Raw genomic sequence first — 23642 nt, 5'->3', positions numbered from 1 at the left:
GTGGAGGCCTCAACAATCACCTGGATCAAAGACTACCTGACAAACAGACCACAGTTTGTGAGACTGAAGGGTTGTGTGCCTAATCATGTAGTCAAAAGCTCAGGAGCACCACAGGGGACTGTACTCTCACCATTCCTTTTCACTCTGTACACCTCAGATTTCCAGTAAAAAACAGACTCCTGTCATCTGCAGAAATATTCAGATGACTGCAGTGGTCGGGTGTATCAGAGATGGACAAGAAGCTGAGTACAGGGAACTGCTGGACCTCTTTGTGGTATGGTGCGGAAACAATCATCTCATCTTGAATGTGAACAAAACAAAGGAGATGACTGTAGATTTCAGGAGAATCAGGAGCAGGTCCAACATCATGGGAGAAGAAGTGGAGGTGTTGGAGAAGTATAAATACCTTGGGGTTCACCTGGACAACAGACTGGACTGCATATGCAACAGTGAAGCCGTCTACAAGAAGGGACAGAGCAGACTGTACTTCTTGAGGAAACTTAAGTCCTTCGGTGTTTGCAGCAAGATGCTGCATATCTTCTATAAAAGTCTGTTGTAGAGAGCGCTATCTCTTCTGCCATCATCTGCTGGGGGAGCAGCACCAGAGCAAGTGACTTAAAAAAGATCAATAAGCTCATAAAGAAGGCTGGCTCAGTTCTGGGGACTCCTCTAGAACCTTTGAAGATGATTGTACAAAGAATGATTCTTCATAAAATGAAGAACATTATAGACAACCCTCAACATCCTCTTCATCAGACTGTCATACAACAACAAAATGTCTTCAGTCAGAGGCTTCTTCAAATCTGCTGTAAGACAGACCAGTACAAGAGATCCTTCCTGCCCACAGCCATCAGCATCTAGAACAACTCTTTAATGAAACAGGATGATAAGCACGTTAACACGTTATTATTACATTAACGCAGTGAATGATTAACTGTGACAATTTTTTAAATGCATTAATGCTGTTCCTTTTTCTTTTGTCTAAATTTTAAAGTTCGTTGTTCAGTGGCTGTGAATGCACAGACAAACCCATTGGCTGCCAGGAGCAGGATGTTTATTACTATTGACTAAGGATTAGGGATGTGCGATATGGCATAAAATTCATATCATGATATGTATTGTGATGGGTGGCGATAACGATATATATCACATGTTTTTGGTATAAAACTTGCAATAGGAATGAAAAATAAAGCATAGGGCATCCATTGGCTGTCATTTATTTTGAAAGCTGCTATACCACAAAATAATCTCAATTAAGAAAATTGATTCCACTACTAGGTCCAGAGAGTTTTAAATAATAAACAAATCAAGTATTAGACTTCTTTCTTGTAGTGCAAAACAGTGCAAAAGTTATTAAATATAGTTTTAGCCATATATTTTAAATGTAAATATGTTTTGTTAACTCTTAATACTTTCCAGTATTCTCACTTAAGAAACGAACAGCAACAGAGCAGCATTTTACACTGAAAACACTTCACCCTTCAAGCTTCTAGTGGGCATCTCCTTCCGCTTTAAGGAGAGCTGACACAAAATAGCAAACGGTTCCTCTGTGGCTTTGACCATAGGGTTTCGCAGTAAATTCATACAACACAGCGTTATTTTCATAGATCAGAGAGATGGTTTCTCTAAAGCTGACCAACGCTTTAACTTTCAACAGAAAAACAACAAAAAACTTTTGACAGAACACAGCGTTTTGTGCATGCGTCCCAATACGGCAACACTACGGCAAGCCAGCCATAGTTAGCTTGTAGCTGTGCTACTTAGCTCTTGAAGAAAATACTTTAACACCACTTACACATGGTTTTCAATTAAAAAAAGTTAAGCTTAAATCTGACAACTCTGATTTTACATCAGACACAGCATTACTGCTGTTAGTCGGTAGAATACAGATTTCTATCATAGGCTAAATGTCTATCGTTTCTACCATATACCATACATATCGCAAATTCCTACTAAGAATGGGCATCATCGCGCATCTCAAGCAATGAGATGCGCGACGATACAATGTTTTGTAGGGCTGCTGCCGCACAGCGCTCACATGAACCTTATCAGAAACTGAGCTGCAAGGACAGAAACATGGAGAAAGGTGCCAGACTTTTACATGGGGTATTATTATTTTAAAACTTTTCCTGATGGCAGGCTGGATAGAAATAACGTTATTTGTGAGCACTGCAACGCTGAACTGTAACAAATGCTATATTGAAGTGGAGAGCTACTAACTGCAGGCCATTTAGCACTGTGGAAGATGCTGGTCTGTGTGACGTCCTTAGAACCTGCAGAGAAGGAACGGTACAGTCGGAGGAATGAACATGTTCATTTGTTATTGTGTCATTACTCAGTCTGCATCACTAAAAGTATTTTTTCTTTCTTTTGCATGAGATTTTCCAAGTGAAATTCAGTAAAACAGGTACTATAAAGACTAAAATCTCTCCTTCGCAGTCAGTTTTATCTGTTTTCTTATGATTCTTATTGTGCTTGAGCACTTTTACCTTTCTCCAAGAGTAACACTTGTTACTGAATATAAACTGTTCATGATGCTCCCTGATTTAAAAATGTTTTTTCTTGTAACTTCAGAAAAACAAAATGTATATTTTTGAATTTGTTGTTAATCTGTTAGCATTGTGGTTTTGGGTTTGAATGCATATTTTTTCTTCTTCTCTAAAAAAAATTAAATACATTATTGTCCTGGCAAATAGCTTTAATTTAACTTTTGATATGATGTTCATGTTTATGTTTCTAGAAATACTTTACTTGCTAGGGGAGTTAAAAAGTGCTTTAAAAAAAAAAAAAAAAATGTATTGAACCTTTTTTATATAAAACAGTAGGTACCTTAAAAATGCTCTAAATGTTTTTGAGTCATCATTTAAGTGTGTGCAAAATATTGCAATTAATCGCGATTAAAATCTTTGCCCAGCTCCCTGTCAAGTCCGGAATTGAATTCAAAATTTTACTTCTAACCTACAAAGCTCTCAACAACCTAGCTCCATCTTATATTCCAGATCTTGTTGTTCCATATCTTCCTAATGGAGCACTTCGCTTTCAGACTGCAGGCTTACTCGTGGTCCCTAGAGTTTCCAAAAGCAGAATGGGAGGAAGATCTTTCAGTTATCAGGCTCCTCTCTTGTGGAACCAACTTCTAAATTATGTTCATAAAGCTGACACATTGTCCAGTTTTAAGACTGGGATTAAGACTTTCCTTTTTGATAAATCCTATAGTTACGGTTGGCTTGTTATGCTGCCATAGGCTTAGATTACTGGATTTTTTTTTCAATTAAACCTTTATTTATACAGGTTAGTCTCATTGAGCCTCGAGGACTCATTTACAAGAGAGTCTTGTTTTAAACAAAGAACACAGTTGACAACAGTAGACAATCATAAAAAGAGCTTATGTGTGTACACAATGTCGTTTGGTTCCGTTGACAGCACGGGGTGCCCTCCTTGGACAATGGTTGGGCAAATACTGATATGCTTTTAATTGTCTTTGATGATGGTGACGTGCAGAATTTCCTTTTTCAAAACAAACCAGGTTTTAGGGCTTTGATTGGAACTTTATTCTGATGCCGAATGTCAAACAATAGCTCCAAACTGCTGCAGGCTACTTGACAAATGTGCATTGCTAGTTCAAGTTCTTTTTTTTTTAATCATTTCGTCTGTATTCAATTTTCTTTCAATTCAAACAGTTCTAATTTAAAGGCCTGATCTTCTAATTAATGGAAAAGCTGAAAACCATCTAATTTTTGTCACTTACCACTGCTTTCCCCATTTTAATGCTTTAACTAAAGCTATGATTATTGAGACAATAAAGTTATATTTGCATTTTTGTAGAATTGATTTCAGAAGAAAAAAATGTTTCTGAAACGCACAATGTACAAGTCTTTAGTGAAGTTATGCGTTTTTTTTTTATAAACTCCACTGGTCATCCAAGTAACTACTCTGTAGATGTGTACCTTTTTATATGCATGTAAATGTGATAACCATTAGCCCCCGAAGCAATAGTAAGTGAGCACGATTGAGAAACATGTTAGTGTTAGTGGCTCTCTCACTAGCTCAGTTGTAAAGACCCTGTGTCTGAGTTTGTCTTTGCGTGTGCACCAAGTTGAAAGGTTGTGTCTTGTTACGGCAAGTGCAGTAAGACGTCTTTATCTTTTTAATAGTGGCAATTGTGAGGTTATTTCCTGAGATCACAATTCTTCTGCTGTTAATTATTATTTTGAGTTGTGTTACAAAGTCCAATAAAACAATTATTAAGTTTATTAGGTGTACCAAGTCATTTTTGGCGGTGAATGTGATGAGATTGCTGAGATAACTGATCATAAGTAGCAGTCCAAACACATCAGTATCCACTCATAGGAGCCACACAGTGTGAACATTCCTCAGCTGACCATGGTCTCAATTCAAGAGCCAACATGTCTGTTTCTGGTTAATGGCTCATGTTATAATTACTTTGTGTGTGTGTATGTGTGTGTTTAAACCTGATTCTGTAGAGACATGTTTTCTATTTAGTACGGTAGATGCAAGTGAAATAGTGTTCAAAAAAATGTAAACGTTTAAAAATCTTGCGGCTTAATCATCTGAGGTTGAAATTAAACAGCTGTAAAAGGTCAAATGCAGCTGGATTTTATGTTTGACGTGTAAATCCTAAAGGACTAATTCCAGTTTTACTGCTTGAGCTAAGATGATCAATAAATCTGATTAGCTGAGTTTCCATTGTTGTTATTTTTTCACATTCAGTGTACACTAATCAGAAGAGGTCAATGGACACTAAAATTCTAAAAAAAACCATAGCATTCTTTGATGAAGTACATATTGCCTGCCTCCTTGCGTGCATAAGTCTTCAACCAAGATGTTATGCAATTCTATTAGTGCTACTAATGTGCGTTGATGATAACTCTCAGCAACTACCACACCAGTTTAAAATTAATATATGTAATAACAGTTTATGTGTTTGCAATGGTTGATAAGCTGTGGCAGCCACCTTGAAAAATGTCAGCTCCAAATGTTAGTCAGCTTTCAAGGTTTTGTTTAAATCTGTCCAATTGTTCAAGATGTACACACACATGCACACTGTATACTCACACTGTATACTCTTATTATCTGTTGCTTTGTTGGCAATGACTGATTCTGCTTTTTCCCCTTGGACTTTTGCAACCTTCATTTTACTGATTCAACACTAAAACCACAGAATTAACATTTACTGAAATAGTCTGGTAACACTTCACATGAAAACGATATAGTTTTATTGTTATCTCTGTTTGATTCTTCAAATTCAGCTACAAAGTTTTTGATAAATCAATGTCAAAAAATTTATAGCGTCTTGTGTCTGCCAATAATTTTGTGCTTTGAGTTGAATGGAGATTTTCTTAATAACCGTAGTGTCTCAGTTGACTTTACTGAGAGAGGATTGAGATTATTTGGACATGTCCAGCGGACAACCTCTTGACAGGATCTCAGTGTGTCCCTTATCATTATACAAGCGGGGCGCTCCACCCCGTTAACAGAACCGAGCGCCCTGCTTACCAACCCCCCCCCCCCCCCCCCCCATCAACAACTGTTGGTATTGATATAACGCAAAGCGCAATACAAACGTATTAACGTGACTCCATCTTCCCGTCAACAAATGTGACGAGTGCCCTGCTCCGCCAAGGGAACTGATCTAGTGGAAACACTGAAATCTGGTTGTCCACCACAATTTTTGCTTGTCCCCAACCTTTACAATAAAGAAGGCAAAAAATCTCAAGAAAATCTTAATTTAATAAGTATACCACACTATATACAAATGTTTTTGTAGACAGACTGACAGATTTCTCCCCTAAAATGGCCGTTTTATTCAAAGGGTTTATATTTACAGGAGTTCGGTGGAAGGTTGTTAGAAACCGAAAAAGTCCATGCTCAATAATCCAGGTAGAAATGCAGCTGTAAGGAAAACGACAAAAGGGGAGACCAAAAAGGAGATATATGGATGCAGTTAGAGAGGACATAGAGGTAGTTGGAGTGAGGACAGAGGATTCAGAGGACAGAGTGAGATGGAGGAGGATGACTCGTGGTGGCGACCTCTGAAGAGGGAACAGCCAAAATAAGCGCAAGTGTTTCCGTTGACCTCTACGCCAATTTTTATTGAAACGTTTCATTTGTCAACTTTTGTGATACCACCTGCTGATGTCTTATGTAATTTTCACCAGAAACTCAAGATTGGCTTCTCACAAGAGAGTATAAATGCAGGTTATCTTTGAAAAAGTGAAGTGATAGTTCAATGGACTGTAAACCAGTAGAATCAGTAGGCTGTTTGCTGAGCAGAGTGATGTAGATGACAACCTGCCTGGCAATGTTAGAAAGACCTCAGAGTTGCTATTTACTGTTTGTATGTCACACTGAAACAATGGCCGTTGCATCTTAATGTTTTATTTTACTTATGGAACATGACAAGTGTGTAATCACCAGCCACCAAACTAATGTATGCAGTAACATAAGAATGCTTTTACAAGTGTTTTGACAACATTGCTGGTCTTAAATTGACCACATAACATTTGCTATAGTAGAGTCATATGTCACACTCATTTAATCATTGGATATGTATTTGCCTTTATTTCACTAGTATCAAATAATTCAACATGAATATTAAAGATGTAGTTACATGCACGTAAAATGTAAACATGGAATTTTGTTCCAGAACATGAATAATAAGTGACGGTGAAAGTAACATTTTCAGTATTTTTCTGAGGAATGTGATATTATTTTGAATCTTACTGATTTAGGATTGTAGTAATATGATCCATTGTTGTATTAGATGTTATTTTCTCAGATGCTTCAGGAAAATGACATTAGAGCAGAAGAGTTACTGGAGCAGAAATTCAAAGTTTGATCTTTTCTGGATGGTAGTGCGTGATGACTTTAGACCTCTGTTTTTTGTCGATGTCAGAATACCTTGACCTCTGCTCACCCATAACAGAGTGCCCCTCAGGAAATTGTTAGTGTGTATGTGCGCTAAGATGTGCATGTGGTTTGTATATCAACACATTTCTGTTCACCTAACATTTGCAAGTCCAGTGAACCTGCGGCTACTCACTGCACTTTTGTAGTTACTTCAGATACTGGTGTACAGTCAGATGCTGGGATGCTGTATGCAGTTTAAATGTATAATGTTTGTTTGAAATGAGTCCTTTGCATGCACTCTTCTTTACTAAAATCTAAGCCAAATTTTAGAAGTACTTTATCATGTTAAAATCTAAGTCTACTTAACTGATTTTGTAGAAATTAAGATAAGTAGCTGCCAGGTGATGCTAATCAAAATAAATTAAATTGTCATCAGTAAGCGTGAGGCCCTTTATAAATGCAGATTTGTCTGTTTGCTGGCTTACATTCATGTGTGTATTATCATAATGTTCAAAAACAAAGCTATCAGCAGGGAGCTAAGAGAAGCCACTATGACTGCCCATCAGCCATTTCTAAACACGGTGGGGTTTATCATTCTACCGTGAGAAAGATTGTTTGCAAGTGGAAAACATTTAGGACAGTTTCCAATCTTCCCTGAAGTTGACTTCACAGCAATTTCTCTCTAAATATAAATATGGAAGTTGATGACGCTCCAATTGGAAGACTGAACTTATTGGCTTATTAGGATATGCCAGGAGGATGTTTTCCTCTCAAAACAAAAAATAGCAGCTTAACTTAGGTTTACAAAGTTGCATCTGATCAAACCTCAAGACCGAAGTGTAGATGTACAACTATAAATCTTAATGCTTAAGAATCCAACCCAGCAACCAACATCTTATTACAAATATTATGCATGGTGGTGGAGGATTAATGGTTTTTGCTTGTTTTGCAGCAACAGTACCAGATTGCCTTGCAGTCATCAAATTAATTGTAAACTCCTCTGTATATTAATGTATTTGAGGGTCACATGTGAGATCCTCAATTTGGTTGCTTTAGTAGGAATTAAATTAAGTAATTCTGAAACAAAACCATGACATCTACACACAGTTATTGACTTGTTAGTGAAAACAAGCACAGTGCACTGACTTATTGTCAGAATAGTTATTTCTATATAAGTTAAAGGGTTTTTGTTTGGTTATTATCATATGGCATACTGTTGATCTCAAGGCAATAGAGTAGAAAAAATGCTTCTTTTTTTGTTAGTTTTCTCACAAGGGTGAGTGAACATCTGGGACTATACATATAAAATGTAAAGCCATAATCATTTATAATGGTTAAAGTGTAACAGGCGTGGTCAAGTTGTGTATAAAGGTCTAAAGGCCTCCAAATGCTCTAGTACGTATGTTTATGTTCACATGATTTATCTGATGTAACCTTTATCACATGTCGTAAATACTGTATAGTAATATGATAGCAAATCATGTTTTTGCTAGGACAAAGTGTTTGTACATTTTTTTTCATGTTGTAAATTTAACAAATCCACGTGATTTCCTGACAATTTCTAAACGTGTCAATATTGACATTAGTCATTGTATTTCTGCCATTATAAAGTTGGTAATTTAAGTGTTCAACACCAGTATTCTCATTTTGTTTCAGAAGATCTCATGCATTTAGCGAGTACCCCTGAAACACCATTTGCAGTGGGTTTGCAGGTTGATGGCAGATGAGTATTTGTTTAGGAAGCATGAATGTTGACAGCAGTTACACACATGAGAGTGAGAGGGTGAAAAGGACTCTCTCAGAGGCCTTGACAACCTTTGCCCTCCTGGTTCTCATTTCAGGCCCTGTAATTGTCACTGACCAATGGGCTCCTGGTTGAAACTAGACCCTGTGCTGCAGCTATTAACGTCTCTCTCCAAAAGGATCTTGTTTTGATTCCTGATGCTTTTATAGGTTTTGTCTTTAAGAGACATTCCTGGTCGGCACATACCATGCACTCCTTTCTGCCCTTATTTTCCTTCCTTCCCGTCTTGTGGGGCCATTGACCCCCCCTCCTACACTCACAAACATGCACACATTTTGATTAGCCTTTGCACATATTTGTGTGTATGTGTGTGCATGCTCATACAGATGCTCACCACAGCAACTGACCAGCCTGCCCTTCTCTGGCCCCTCCTGACAGCCACCTACACTCCATGAACTTGGCCACCCGTCACAGCTGCGCTAAGATTGAAGGATGGGGGGCCCGTGTATCCAGCTGGGTCGGAAGACATGGGTGGGGGCAGGGCAGGCCCAGATGCAGATGGTTTAGGTCAAATGGAGATGTTTGAGGATGAAGGGGGAGGGGATTTACAAGATCAGGGGCACAATAATTCCAGAAGTTACTCTTCCAGCTCCTGGCTAAACGCTTTCATGAAGTTTGAGAAGTCATTATTATTATTTATTTTTAATATTTTGCAGGATTTTAATTGGTTTCTCTGCTTTACAGTTTGCTCATTTATTTCAAACCAGTACAGACTCTTTAATCTTCATCATACTCAATGGAATCTTTATTGCCAAAAATCAAATCAATGAATAAATACATGAATGTCTTATTTAAATGCATTTTTCAACATTTGTTCTTAAAACAACAAATACGCTTCTATTGGTGGAATAAGAACTTTTGTATTTTTTTATGTGCAACATTTTAACCGATGTTGGTTTTATTTTTTGTGTTTGTCATCTGCGATTTTTTTCTCTACTTTTATACAAAAAGAATCTGCTGCCTGTTACTGCTTTCTGACGTTATTTATGTTTCGTTTTTGTGTAGAACGGCAGTTCTGGGTGGGCAGATGAGGCTGACAGTAGCAGAGGAAGAGGAGAAGCCTCCAGAGACTTTGCAAAGGTGAGCTCTTAAAATTTATAATCTGTGTTTAGATGAAAAAAAAAAGGATTAAGATAAGACTGTTTGCACCATCTGCTCCAATATTACACTCATTTTCATGCGGTTCAAAATACTAGAATATATATATATTCCTTTATTACGGTATTATTATAATCCTTATTAATATTTAGTTGGTTGTAACAAAGTTAAGTCAGGTCCTGTGGATGGTTTGTTTTTGTTGAAACGTTTTGTTTTTCATTCAAAAGACTTCATCAGTCTGAAGAGCTGAAACAAGCTCAGTCTTATAAATAGCACCTTCTCATGCATAATAATTGATATAATTTATTATTTGTAATCTTATTTATAAGACTGAGTTTGTGTCAGCTCCTCAGACTGATGAAATCGTTTGGATGAAAGACGAAATGTTTCCACAAAAAGAAACCGTCCAGAGCATATGGGTCAAACTCAAGGCCTGTGGGCCAAATGTGGCCCTCATTGACATCTTTTCTGGCCCCCAAGATGAAATGTGAAACGTAAAATACTTCTATCACTTTAATTTTTTTTCAATAATCTTTGATTATGATGTTGAAAGCACAACAAAGAACATCAAATGAGACCAATCAAACTCTTGTTGAGGAACCTGTGACCAAGAAAAGATGTTGGGTATCTAATTTGAGTTAATGTAGTTTCTGAAATTGACCCTTAGTTTGAAAAAGGTTTTAATTTTGGCCCCCTTTTGTAAGTGAGTTTGACACCCCTGGTCCAGAGGACCTGATTTATATTTGTTAGATTTTTCTACCTGGATTGTTGAGCATGAATCAGGATATTTTATTGATTGGTTTTTCCTTACTTTTGCTCACAATCTTAATGTTAAAAAGGAAACATAAAGACAATTTGTATGAATAATGACACAGTTCACTAAACATAGCAGTTAGTTCTGTTTCTAGTCAGAAATTAAAACACACAGAAATGACTATATAATCAGAACCAAACTTTTACATTCTAATATGTTCCTGTGTTTTCTTGCAGCTGTACGAGTTGGACAATGACCCCAAAAGGAAAGAATTTTTGGATGATCTTTTTACCTTCATGCAGAAACGAGGTAGGCATGCCCTGCAGGGATTAACAGCACATTAAGCAACAGAGGCCCCTTCATTTTCATGCCTCATGGTATAGATCTTTCACTAAATGTTATATCCATCACTTCAGTTTACACTTTAAAAGTGAAGGCTCATTTGCAATTTTGCATTTCTAAATCAATCCTGTGATTACATTTTGTTAAAGAGACAAACTAAAATAGCTGACAATGAACTTTCATGAAATTTCAAGAACTGAAGCATAAAATGCGTGCAAAATCATATAACTACATAAGATATTCAAAAGGAAGGATTATTGTTCAAGATATTTTTGGAAGCTTATAACAAAGTCTGGCACCTTGGCAGCAAAAACTAAAATAAAATAAATGAGAGATTACTCATGATATTTGCACACAACTCAATCTGTTAGAGAATGTTGAAAATGTTTAAGCGTGCTTTGTCTTTGGGCTCCTCATTCATAGTGTAAAAGCGAACACATCATGGCTTCCTTTTCCTAAGACTCATTTCCTGCTTTAGAGTAGGAGAGGGCTCCTACTTTGTACTTTTTCTCAAAATCTATTGAAAACGATGATGTTAGGTCAGTGGCATAACTTGACTGGTCATATACATTGGAACTCCTGAGACCACTGAAAATAACTTGTGTTGCATGCGTTCCTGCATGAGTTTAATGTGTCAAAATGTTTGCTTAGTCTGTTGTTTGTTTTCTGCAGAATGAGGGTGCAACGTCAATGATCAACTCTAAAATTATCCTGTAACTCACACCACACAGGTTGAGAAATCCTTTACTAATTCCCTGCCCTCTTAGGAGTAAAGGCCTTAAAGTGTCAGCAGGTGAGCTCTGCCTTGGTTGATCCTCCATTAATGGATCCAAGTAGATGTGGCAGTGGCCTAACTCATTAAGCTGGCTATGAGGCAGTGAAGCTCAGGTCACCTTGTGCTTCTTTCACACAGTCTGTTAGACCCTTCAGACTGACTTATCATAGAGATATGTTGACAAGTAACAAGTGTTTTGGCAACACCTCTTAAAATGAATAGATGCCATTACATTCATTCATTCAACCTTTATTTATACAGGTTAGTCTCAATAAACCTCAAAGACTCATTTACAAGAGAGACCTGTTTTAAATAAAGAACACAGATGAGGTATAGATGATAATAAACAATCATATAAAATGGAAAGTAAATAGAAGAAATTATATAAAACAAATCAAAAACAGCTACAAAATAAAACAACAATTACTGCTGCTAATGCTAATTCTACTGATGTTAATGCTAATATTGCTAATGCTAGTTCAACTACTGTTAATGCTAAGATTGCTAATGTTACTTCTACCAAGGTAATGCAAATATTGTTAATGCTAGTTCTGTTACTGTTAATGATAATACTGCTAATGCTAGTTCTATTACTGTTAATACAGTTGTACCTCGCACATGAACAATTCAATTGGAGCCAATTAGATATGGCTGCCAAAGTCAGCTGATTTTAGAAAACACAAAAACTGCTAAAACTCATTAAAATTTACAGGTAGTGAGCTGAACTTTGGTGTGGTAGTAGCTGTGAGTCATCCATAACATGTACAGCGAGGGCTGACCGATCACTTGGGATCTCCTATTACAATCATGGCTGGGTCGCTCCTTGCTTTAAAAGCAAATAATTTCAAAATCATTGACGTTGTGCTCTCTTTGACTACAAATTCTTCCATAGTTTTGCAGAAAAGAAGAATCAACAAGAAATTATAAAAAAAGAACTTTAAACACACCTGCACAAATACGGTGCTCCTAGTACTTTTGTATATTTCCAATCATTGATTGTTGGACTGGGGCAGCACGGTGGCGCAACTGGTAGAGCTGCTGCCTCTCAGCGAGCAGGTCCCTGGTTCAAACCCCGGTCCAGGGACCTTTCTGGGTGGAGTTTGCATGTTCTCTCCGTGCATGCGTGGGTTTTCTCCGGGTGCTCTGGTTTCCTCCCACAGTCCAAAAACGTGCATGTTAGGCTGATTGGTAACTCTAAATTGTCCCTAGGTGTGAGTGAGAGAGTGAATGGTTGTTTGTCTTGTTTGTCACTATGTGGCCCTGTGATGGACTTGCGACCCATCCAGGGTGTACCCCGCCCCTCGCACAGTGATTGCTGGACATGGGCACCGGCGACCCCCGTGACCCAAAATGGAACAAGCGGGTAAAGAAAATGGATGGATGAATGGATATATAAAGGCATTTTAAACCCTTTTCACACTCTTGCAATGTTTCTAAACAATGTTTCTAAACTCTAAACGCTCTAAAAGAGCACAGCATGTCATGATCTACACTCTGTCTTCCACCAACTGCTCTCTGCCACCTGCCAGTGCACTCGGCCATGCCCACTTCTCCACTACAGAGCGGAAATCATGACATGCTGCAGGAGGGAGCTTCTCCCTGCATATGTAGGCTGCACACAGGTGCAGCAGATGCTAAATAATTTAAAATAATGTATTTTAAATAAAAATTGCATGCCGATCTTGCAGCTCATCCATCAATCAGCCAATTGTGTGTCAGGTCCAGTCTTATTTTGAAAAACCGCAAAAGAGCGAGTCCGCAAAAGTTGAAAAGCGAAGTAGCGAGGGACTACTGTATATCATTTTTTTGTAGTGATTGAGTATAACTATACCCAGTCTTCTGTGCTTCCCACTGACCCGCAGTATTCTTTAAAAGCAGCACAATATATGTGACATTGTACAAATGGTAGTGATAAATTTTGCATAAAAATATGGCAGAGCACTCTTACATGTCTATTTATTAAACAGCTTGGTATAATTTTAACAAGCTTTTAAAAATAACAAAATGAAACTTAAACCCATACCCCCACTTGTGTGTACTGCTACACTAATATTGACTTGCTTTACGCACCAAATTGTTTTACTATGCTTAAGTTTTGCTTGGAAGCCCAGTTAAAGATGTTTTCCCACTGCAAAATATTTCTTACATCCTACCCTACATTTAGTTATAAAAAGTACCAAAACTTTGTAAAAATATATTTGCATCATTCTTTTTTTTTCTCTCCCTTGTTCTGGATTTACATTTCCTCCCTGCTGTTTTTTGGCTAGTAAAATAGCAGTACACACCAAAACGTCTCTACCTGTATATTCACCGTGTTTGCTCTGACTGCACAAAACAACATCCAAGTCATGAAGTCATCTTAAAGAAAACATTAAGTAAATTAGGAAACATTAAAGAAATCTCACTGAGCAGTAGTAATTTGCTTTGAAAATTTCTGCCATATTAATGCAAACTCTCATTCACTGTATTAACAAGTCTGCTGAGCGTTGGGCGTTTCAAGTTTCTTTTGCTGTCATTTGTAAAACCAGACATGGACTCACCAAACTAGCTGGCTTTGTGTGTCTTGTGTTGCAAGTGGTGATATGCTCCCTGTCTGAAAGACAACCACCATTACCTTGTAGAAGTCTCACAAACTTGTTTTTGTTCTTTAAATGCACTAGATTAACCTATACCTGTGTGACTGCATCCACAAGTACATTGCTAGATCAAGACAGATGGAGATGTGTCCTTTACTTGTTGTAACTGATGGAAGAGTTTTTCATAGAAACTTATCAGAATCAAAGTTAAAAGTTCTTAATAGTTTACTTAATAGAAACTTAAATAGATAGACTTAAATATAAAACTTAATAGTTTTAAGAAGAAAAGTTATAGAACCACTTTTAAGTTGAAATGTGTCTTTGATGCCTAACTTGGATAAATAAGAGCAGCATCTGAGCGTCTGGTCTGGTCTCAGTACTTGGAGGCCTTGTTTAGACAGTAATGAATTAAGCAGAGTAAGCGGAGGAGGGACATCTTCTGTCAGGCCCCTGTTAGCATCTTTGTTCTATGGCAGACACTGGGAGTACATGGTTGACCCTTTGCTCAAACTGGTCAGAAAGAGGAATCCATCAAGCTGAGTGATAGGCTAGTAGAAACAGATAATTGACTGAAAATAGTTTACCATGTCTCACTGCATTCACAAAACCATATAAAACTCTAATGGGAGCAAAATTAAGAAGGTTGCTAAAAAAATTCAATAAAATCAAACAAGGTAAATAAGCAGCAAATGAAACTGGAATCAAAATACAGATCCATTGTCTGAATTAGAAAACTACAACTTCAGCAGTTCACAGGATGTTGAGCTGAGCTACATTTCCAGAAAGTGTTACAGGGAGAGTAAGTGGAATCAGCTTGCATGGGTAGAGTTCCTGTGTCATCTTGTACAAGTGTCAAGAAGTGAAGGAGTGCAGGAGCTGAACAGCAGTGGTAACAAACATTATGGCTTCTCCAAAGTGTCCACCAGTAAAAGGTAAATGTAAGACAAAAAAAAAAAATGATGAGAAAAGCATATTTTTATTTTAGTTTGTGAATTTGGGAAAAGTTGCAGAGTGCAACAAAGAAGGATATAATTTCAGCTACTTATGGATAAGCTCTTTACATTTCTCTTAAGACAAGAGGTACTTGGCTGACCTCTGCTGCCTCTCAGACCAGAGCCTCAATCACAGCTTGATTGGACACCCCCCCACCCCTTTTTTTTATTTTGCCTAGCTCCAATTTCACAGCATTTTTTTTCTCCTTCTCATTTTCTTTGTAGATATGAAGTGCAAGTCCTAGTCTTTTAAATAAAGATGACTTGGAAGGATGCTTTTTGTTTTGCCAATTTTTTTTTTAAAGGAAGGATTCGTGCGTATGGTACAAAATGCCAGTTTCAATAATAATGGATGTGAGTTGCACAATCCTTACGTCTAAGTGTCAACTAGATCCTTTCTGGATAAAATAAAGTAAAAAGTCCAGCGTTTTCCCATTTTCAGTACAAAAAACAATATTCAACTTTTCTTTTGTTCACTACAATTTGTGTGTGTTTGTGTGGCAAACCAAGAATACTTGTGTACAACATGTCTGTATTTTTAGAGCGTCTGTTTCAGTTCTTACATATGCACTTTGAAATAAAGATATACCGTCATGATTGGGCGACGAAAGCCATGCATAAATAAAAGGACCACTTAAGGGCCCAGCATGTTCCATCCGAAGCCGAACAGTCAACTTGCAGTCATTTGGTTGCGGAACATTCATTTTTGCACACACCTTTCATAGTCTATGATCATGAGACACACCATGCAGAGCTCCTGGGAAACCCCTCCCACTGCAAAATACGTCACCGCAGGTTTTCTTCCTGCCTGGGTCTCCACTCTGTCCCTGCAGCTGCTGTTTGACCACAAATCTATTATGAAGAAAGGGCCACACTTTTCATCAGACAGACTCCTCCATACACAATGTCTGCACAATCTCCATCCAGGAGGTTTTGGCCATTTGGCCATCTTGGAGTGTTTTGAAGAGTCGTACAGATGAATGTCTGAACACTTATCCACATTGACAAACACACCCACAAACTTGTGAACAGTTACACAATACTTGGCACATACTCCTGTGAGTAAAAGTTTGGCCTGGGCCTTGTGTCAAGAAGTGGCAGGCGAAGCTATTCTGAGAATAAAATTACAATCTTTGTCACGCATCTACGTCAGTAAGAGCCAGTTTTGGGGCTTCGGATAGAATAGGTAGGGCCCTTTAGAGCCATGAGACTCGGACTTCACAACATGGCTGACATATTTTAAGAAATGGTACTCACTATCACTTAGCTATGCTTCAGTGAGTCTTGAATATCTTTTCTAATCACGAACAGTTGTGTTAAAAATGTGTAAAGATAAAACTAAGAAAAACAAGAATGTTAACTTTTACTGCTTTTCTCATAGAAAAATACAGGACAAAACAGACAACGATCTCTAATCACGTAGTCTCTTGTCCAGTTGACACATACATGTGAGGCTTGCATGATTCATGTATTGGAATGCTTAGAAATACCACTTTAACTTGTGAAGCAGATTGTGAGGCTGAGTGGAATCCTCTGGGGTCTTTAGGCAGGGCAGGCAAATGCTGGGTTGCTTTTCCCACCTTGGCAAGGGGCCTCCAAGTCTTGAAAGGAAAGCAACAGCGGAAGGAAAACTTACGAGGGATTCCCATTTCCTGCCTCTGTGCATAAAAACATGCCTGTGTGTATGTTAATGGTTTGGGAATTCCTGCAGCTGTCCTAAATTGTGTCCGTGGGTAAAAAAGGCCCATTGACGGACTCTACATAATAGAAAATGCCAGAAGACACTCATGCAATTCTTTCATTTATTAATTTTACTCCTGTCACACCATAGTAGAGTCACAAGAATGTTTGTTATATGTTTAGTAGAGTGCTTGTTTTTTATAATTGTAGTATTTGTTGCTTATAATTTAATAAAAGAATGCCAGCCTTAACCAACCAGAGAACCTCATGTATATATTAACTGTTTGCTGCATAAAGAAACTTTGACTAATGGCTTGATTAGGGCTGCTCACATTAGAAGAGGGTACATAACCCTGATGTGTTACGACTGTTGGTCTGATCCGTTACAGGTTTTCCTGTCTCGCTCACAATCTTATCAGGAAAATAAATCCTCAACCTGGTTTGATGCTGTTAACCAACCTAAAGGTTTCATTTACGCAGAAGAGGGGGGCTGTCATGGTTGGATACTCAGTCACTTTGTTATTGGGGAGGAGAGTTAGGGGAAAACGGTGTCTTTGTGTAGAAGGAGTGGTGTAAATGAGGCTGATGGATCTACGGGTGCATGATGAAGGATAAAAAGGGGAAGAAAATGAGACTGATGCAGCCAACTGCCTGTCAGCGCTGTCCACTTTTGATGATTAATGGCCACAGATTGTGATGGACAGAGGTAGAAAGAGAGAGCTCCTGTTCATTGAAAAGAGCAGTCAAGAAGTAAGGAGGAGGACTTGAATACAAGTGTTCCTCCATCTTTCCTAGATCTAAAAACCTACACATCAGAGCCAGAAAAGTCAAGATCCTAACTTTCTTTATCATGGGAAGTGTAGACTCAGTTTAAGATGGATCACATGGTGCGGTGTCACTGCTTTAAAATTACTTTAGAAAAAGCATTCCTGCAAAGATTTGCACCTCAAAATATCATAAAAGTAGGATTTGTTTGTTTTAGTAAATTGTTGTTTCCCTTGATTTGCTTAGAATATATCCAAATTTGGAAGAAACAGTAGTTAAAGGGTAAAAGATTGCACTCATTAAAATGAATAGTTCTCATGTAGCTGCAGCGTAGCAATGAAATTTACTATGAGATGCACTTTATTTCCATAAAGAAGAAAAATGGGTTCAGGAGGCAAATGGCAAATGAAGACTCAGGCTTTTGTTTGTCTATAATCAAACTGCAGTTAGCTCTTCTGCTGAAAGGATTCAAATACAAAGCAACATATACAAATTTAAATACTTCCAAAATGAGAAAAACACAGACCACTTGAAAAAACAAAAACTTTCTTGTTGTTGGTTTATTTTACCATTTAAAATTACTATATTTTTTTTGTTGTTGTCCCTGTTTAGCTTTTTCATTCTTTTTATATAGTGTGGGAAAAGTGGCCTCCCAGCAGGACATTAGAGGAAGTTCCCCAACTGTAACCCAGAGACCTGAGAGCTCTGTCCACACCAATTACACCATGAACGGGCTCCGGGGAGATCCATGTACGCATTATATTACTCCCCTGGTCAGCCTCACTCTGCCCCTCGTAACCGGCGGGCCCTCTGTACAAACACCACACTACAATGAGAACATTCTCTGGCTCTTTGATATAGCCTCATTTTATTTTAGTTAACACCCCACAACTTCTGGAAAGTGGCAGCACCTGGTTGGTTGAACAATAAAACCACAAGGCACTGTCAGCATATTGATTCATTGTATATGAAGTGTTAGTTAGTGTCAGAAAACGTTATTTTATCTTTCTGAAATACTGCTAAAGTGTTTCTCAAAATAAACTACCGGTACTAGGTTTGTAATTTGGTCCTCAATAAATGCTCCAAATTTTAAGAAGTTAGCCTCATTAAGTAAGTTTTTTTTTTTTTTACAGAATTCATGCAGTTTTAATTTGATGAGCATGTGTTGCAGAGTGCAGCAATAAAATGTAATGAGAAACTGACATTTTGTGTTCTCTTCTTTCATTATATCTCCATCCCTTTCCTCCTCAGCCCCTTCCAAATTTTCCTTCCCCCTCTGTTTATTGTGCTACAGTTACAACCACTGAAACTTGATAACACCATGGGGGATAGGGGTGGAGGGCCGCACTGCGGCCTGCTTTCTGAGGCTAGGGAGGCGTGGCTGGATTAAAGGGCCTCCTGTCCTACACGGCATGATTAATGATCTCTAGATAAGTGGGGGCTAGCGTTTTTGATGAGGGAGCTCTGACAGACAGTAGACATGGGAGTGACCGTCGTGTGTCTAAATGTGTGAAGAGGTCGAAAACGGAGGATGAGGGATGAAGAGGGCAGACATGGAAACCACAGAAGAAGACAAGGGCAGACGGGCTGCCAGGATGACTGAACAGAGGTTAAAGGAGACATCAGGCAGCTTTTGTAGAAACAAGGTCATGTGCTTTTCCCCCTTTCAAAGCACTTTGTCAGTGGGCTGAGGCTGACCAAGCTTACCAATCAGACAAAGATTATTGGGCAAACATTTCAAGAGAAGGGCAACTGGCTACATCAGAGCCCTACTCTCAAGAAAAGGGTGGCAACCCTAATGACACACAGCCACCAACCACTGCTTTCTAATCATTGCTCCAAGGAAAACTCCAAAAGAAGAGGCAGATTTATTCCTTTGAACACATCCTCCTCTGCATTTAGGATCAAGCATTTTGTGGCTACCATCTTGATATATTTGGGTACTGAGATTATCTTCAATTCTGTGTCACTCCACCCAGCGGCTGGCAAATTACAGCTCAGCCTTTGTAGGGCAAACATCTCCAGTGGTTACTCTCTTCCTTCAAAACAAAAGGAAATAGTAGTTTTCCTGATGTTTTCTGTGTGTTTGGGAGACTATTGGGGGAGGTCAGATGAAAATCTTGAGACTTCTATTATATTTTTTGTTTGTTTTTTTTCCAGCCAAGGCTGTTCTGTCTTTTCCTCTTGTTTCACCAGCCCAGCCCCTTCCTCCTCCCTGCTACTTCCTTTGTCATTTAGTCAGTCAATCTTTTCCACAGCCACACATTACTCTGTGCTGTCCATCTTTAATTACAATCCTTCTGTGTGAGCATTTGAGACTTTAAGATGCATAGCTGAAGATTCTTAATCACTATGATCATAAGTTACTGAGCGGAAAACAGTGCAAGTGCAGAACTTGTGCAGATTCACACATGCAGCAAGGTCACCTGTTGGGGGGAGGAGTACTAGCTACTCATATAAGAGTCTTGTTTTATCCTCAGTGGAAACAATCTGGAAAACTAATAGGTCAAGTAATTACCTAGTTAATACATAGAGACCTTTGTCTAGGTTGACTGATAAGGATAGATTGAGAAATGTAAACATAGATTGTAAAGATTGTGAAGGGACTAGTCAGTTAAACCAGGAACAGGAAATGTCAAGAAGTAGTATAAAAGTAGCACGTGCTTGGATGCACTTAACCTTTGTATTCCATATCAAAGATAACATATGACTTGAGCTACATCAAGCATATAAGTCTTCTTTGCATTCTTTTATAAAATGAATGTGAAAATCAACAGTTTTTCACAATCTTTAAGTAATGTTGCATCCTTTTCATAGTGGGGGGTTTCGGAAGTTGTTTGCCCATGCAACCCTCATGTGATCAACAAATTTCCCAGACTTCTGCTATCTTTGCATATCTGCATGTCTTGCTTCTCCATCTGTGTCCTGTGTGTGCTCTTAAAGCAATGTTTCCTGCCCTCCACACCCCATGATGGATGGTATGAAATGCATTACAGCCCCCAGAGGAGCCCTACACCAGTACAATAGCCCTGAGCTCACTTCCAGTGTGGCTCTGCAGCAGTCTTCCATAAGCCACACAGTAACCAAGATCTGAGTGCAAAGGGGCCTGATGGAAAACAAGACCCTGTTTACACGACACTGTTTAAAGTGAAACCATACAATTTCTGTTGCGTTTCAGCTGTTTATGTAGACAACAGCAGTAAATTTGTCTGACACCAAAACTTTCTGAATCCAAGTCTCAGGAGTCCCAGCATTGGTGTGAAATAGCACATGTGCACGACTGACGGCACAATCAGTTATTTTTCTACACTTGCATGAACAATGGCAGATAGCAAAGTGCTGGTTGTGCTGCTCACTCTTTTCAGTTTATCAGAGCTTCTGACACCGAACATGTATGTGCTACACCATATCAGGCGTCAGCAGAGACACATTTCGCTCTGTCGTTGACATACAAACATCACAACACCAGCTGTTACCTGGCGTGGAAACTACAGCAGGGTAATTGTTTTTTACATTCTCATCCAAGCAGTGATGCTATCACACCATTACAGTGTAAACGCTCACTTTTTAACAATCAACGTTGAAAAATCTCTGTTTCCGGAGCTTGTTTGTGTGTAAACAGGCCAAAAAGGACTAAATGAATGTACTGCACAGATACTATGTCTTTACCAATGTGTTTTATTTTTATTTTTTGGGGGTGGGCTGAACACAGCTAGATTAAATTAGCTGTGATTATGAGTGATAAGACTGGTTTTATTATTCAGCAAGTAGGTTTTAAATTAAAATTGTACATACTGTGGTATTAAATGTCATAATTCACTGTTCTATTTTACAAAGGAGTACCGATAATCTCATGAAGTCACAAGATGTTTAATCCCTCAAGTATTCAGTTACTATGTATATTTTATTTTTCTTTTATATAATTGCAGCAATAGGAAATTAAGGCACGTTGTGCTTTTTAGCACCTTAACATGAAAAACATCATCTAAATCCCTGGACGACAAACACATGACTCACTGTCATGGACTCCAAAAGCCAAAAGTCATTTACATTGATGGAAGTTAAAATTTCTAAGATAACAGTGTGACTTAACCTCGCCCTCTCCCCCACAAGTGCTCCTTTGTTGAAATATATTTGTCTTTCTCCACAACTTATAGCTGCACATGTCTCCCATATTGATCACTGGTGCAAATAAAGCTGATGACTTTATTTGTTTATCTAGGTGGTCATTGACTGAACCAGTTAGCTTTTTTTATGAAGCTTGCCTTAAGGGACCGAGCGAGCGCTCCCTCAACGTTGCACCTGCCTGCGAGGACATCACTGTCACCTTTGTGGCCTTTAAAACCGGGATAATCCGTCCGACCTGTAAACTGCCACCAGTGCTGGCAAAACATAATCATATTCTCGTGGAAAAATATTTTTTGTGTTTCTACCCTTTTCCTCCTCAATGTGATGTTTTTGCAAAATGACTTCACACCCGTCGTCACATTCTCTATGATTGGATTCAGAAGAATTTTAAACTGAATTCTGCAGCTAATGCTAAAGTGCTTCCCGTAATAACACGTTGTTTTGTTGCTGACACATATGCATTCTTGACATTTTCGGCTTTATTTTTTTTTTTTTTAGAAATGGCTGTTTACAAGATCAAGCTACTGGGCCACTTTCCTATCTTGATTTTCCAGTTGCATGTAAATATAGAGCAGGGATTGTCCACTAAATTCGACTGAACAGAATTTTTCAACATGACCTAAAAAGACAACTAATTTTATGTCAGAACCTACTGACAAACAACATAAACGGGGGAGTGGTGGCGCAGAGGCTAGAGAAGGTGGGCCTGTGATCGGAAGTTCGCCGGTTCACGCCCCGGTACCGACAACATCAAAAATGTGGGTGGGGTAGGTGAAGCACCCACACTTGCCCCCCATCCTCATTCGCCCCACTCTGGGCCCATGAGCAAGGCCCTTAACCCCCATCTGCTCCCTAAACAGGTCTCTCTTGAAAATGAGTTCTCGTGGCCCAATGAGACTTCCTGTATAAATAAAGGGTAAATGAAAAAAACTAAAATAAAAAGAACAACACAAGTGTGTTTTAACATGTTATCTCCTAGCCTATTGAATAGATTTCTATTTTTTATTATTTATGAGGAATTTGACCAGGTAGAAAACCTGTTGACTTTTCACCTATAAAAAAAACTAACTTTACAGATGTGCAAAGCAATGTTTTTTAACAATTTGACTGCATCCACACTTAAAAACTCTCAAACTTTAGCTTGTTTTTAATCTTTGCTTTAGTAAAATTACATTCTAATTGTAGACTGAACCTTAACTACCTTCTTAACATGAATACCGGTACAACTGGTATATTGCATCAGATTATGAAAATCATGTTTGAGAAAGTAATCAAATAAAAGATACATTTAAAACCCTTATAGAAATGCTGATATCCCAATGTTTGCTATTTTATGTGCTATTTTATGTTGATCATGATTAGTGTTAATGAGGAGAGCACAGCAAGGGATGCATTTGTTTTTATTTGTGCTATGCGTATTTATGATACGGCCATTTGATTTCATAACGTATCAGAACATTAAGTATAGATTCTATAGAAAACCCTTTGACTTCATAGTCAGAAGAATTGTTCAAATAAATGGTTAAAAAATAAATAAAGAAAAAGTTTCCATACTAAAGATCTCATGTATCACTTTAAAAACAGGTGTTACTGGTTGCCTTACCTGTTGCCTTTGGTGGAACTCGAGGAGCGAAGGTATCAGAAAAGATGTTTACGTTCTCTTCGTTCTCTTTTAAGGCTATGCATTGATAAGTGAAGACATTTACAATCAGTCATTTTTAAACTATTCATTCATTGAAATTGGAGATTGCTGAATGTCCAGTGATGAGCACAGGTGTCCAATTAAAATATAAACTCAACAAGCCATCATCTTCCTGTTTATATAATTAAATTTAATTCAATTCAGTTTATTTATATA

At 38.2% G+C, this 23642-nt stretch overlaps 1 protein-coding gene across 1 annotated transcript in view; it reads left to right on the top strand.

Annotated features, from left to right (window-relative positions):
- The window catches only part of arid3b (AT rich interactive domain 3B (BRIGHT-like)), a 70731-nt gene that overhangs the window by 28090 nt on the left and 18999 nt on the right, over window positions 1–23642 (top strand). Inside the window, exons 2-3 of the mRNA XM_037694035.1 lie at window positions 9680–9754; window positions 10763–10835. Coding sequence (XP_037549963.1) covers window positions 9680–9754; window positions 10763–10835 — 148 coding nt within the window. The remainder of the gene's footprint in view (window positions 1–9679; window positions 9755–10762; window positions 10836–23642) is intronic.

Source organism: Nematolebias whitei, chromosome 2 (assembly GCF_014905685.2).
Source record: "Nematolebias whitei isolate Nwh7 chromosome 2, NemWhi1, whole genome shotgun sequence".
NCBI lineage: Eukaryota > Metazoa > Chordata > Actinopteri > Cyprinodontiformes > Rivulidae > Nematolebias > Nematolebias whitei.
Note: the sequence above shows the minus strand (reverse complement) of the source record. Positions and strands in the feature narration are given on the sequence as shown.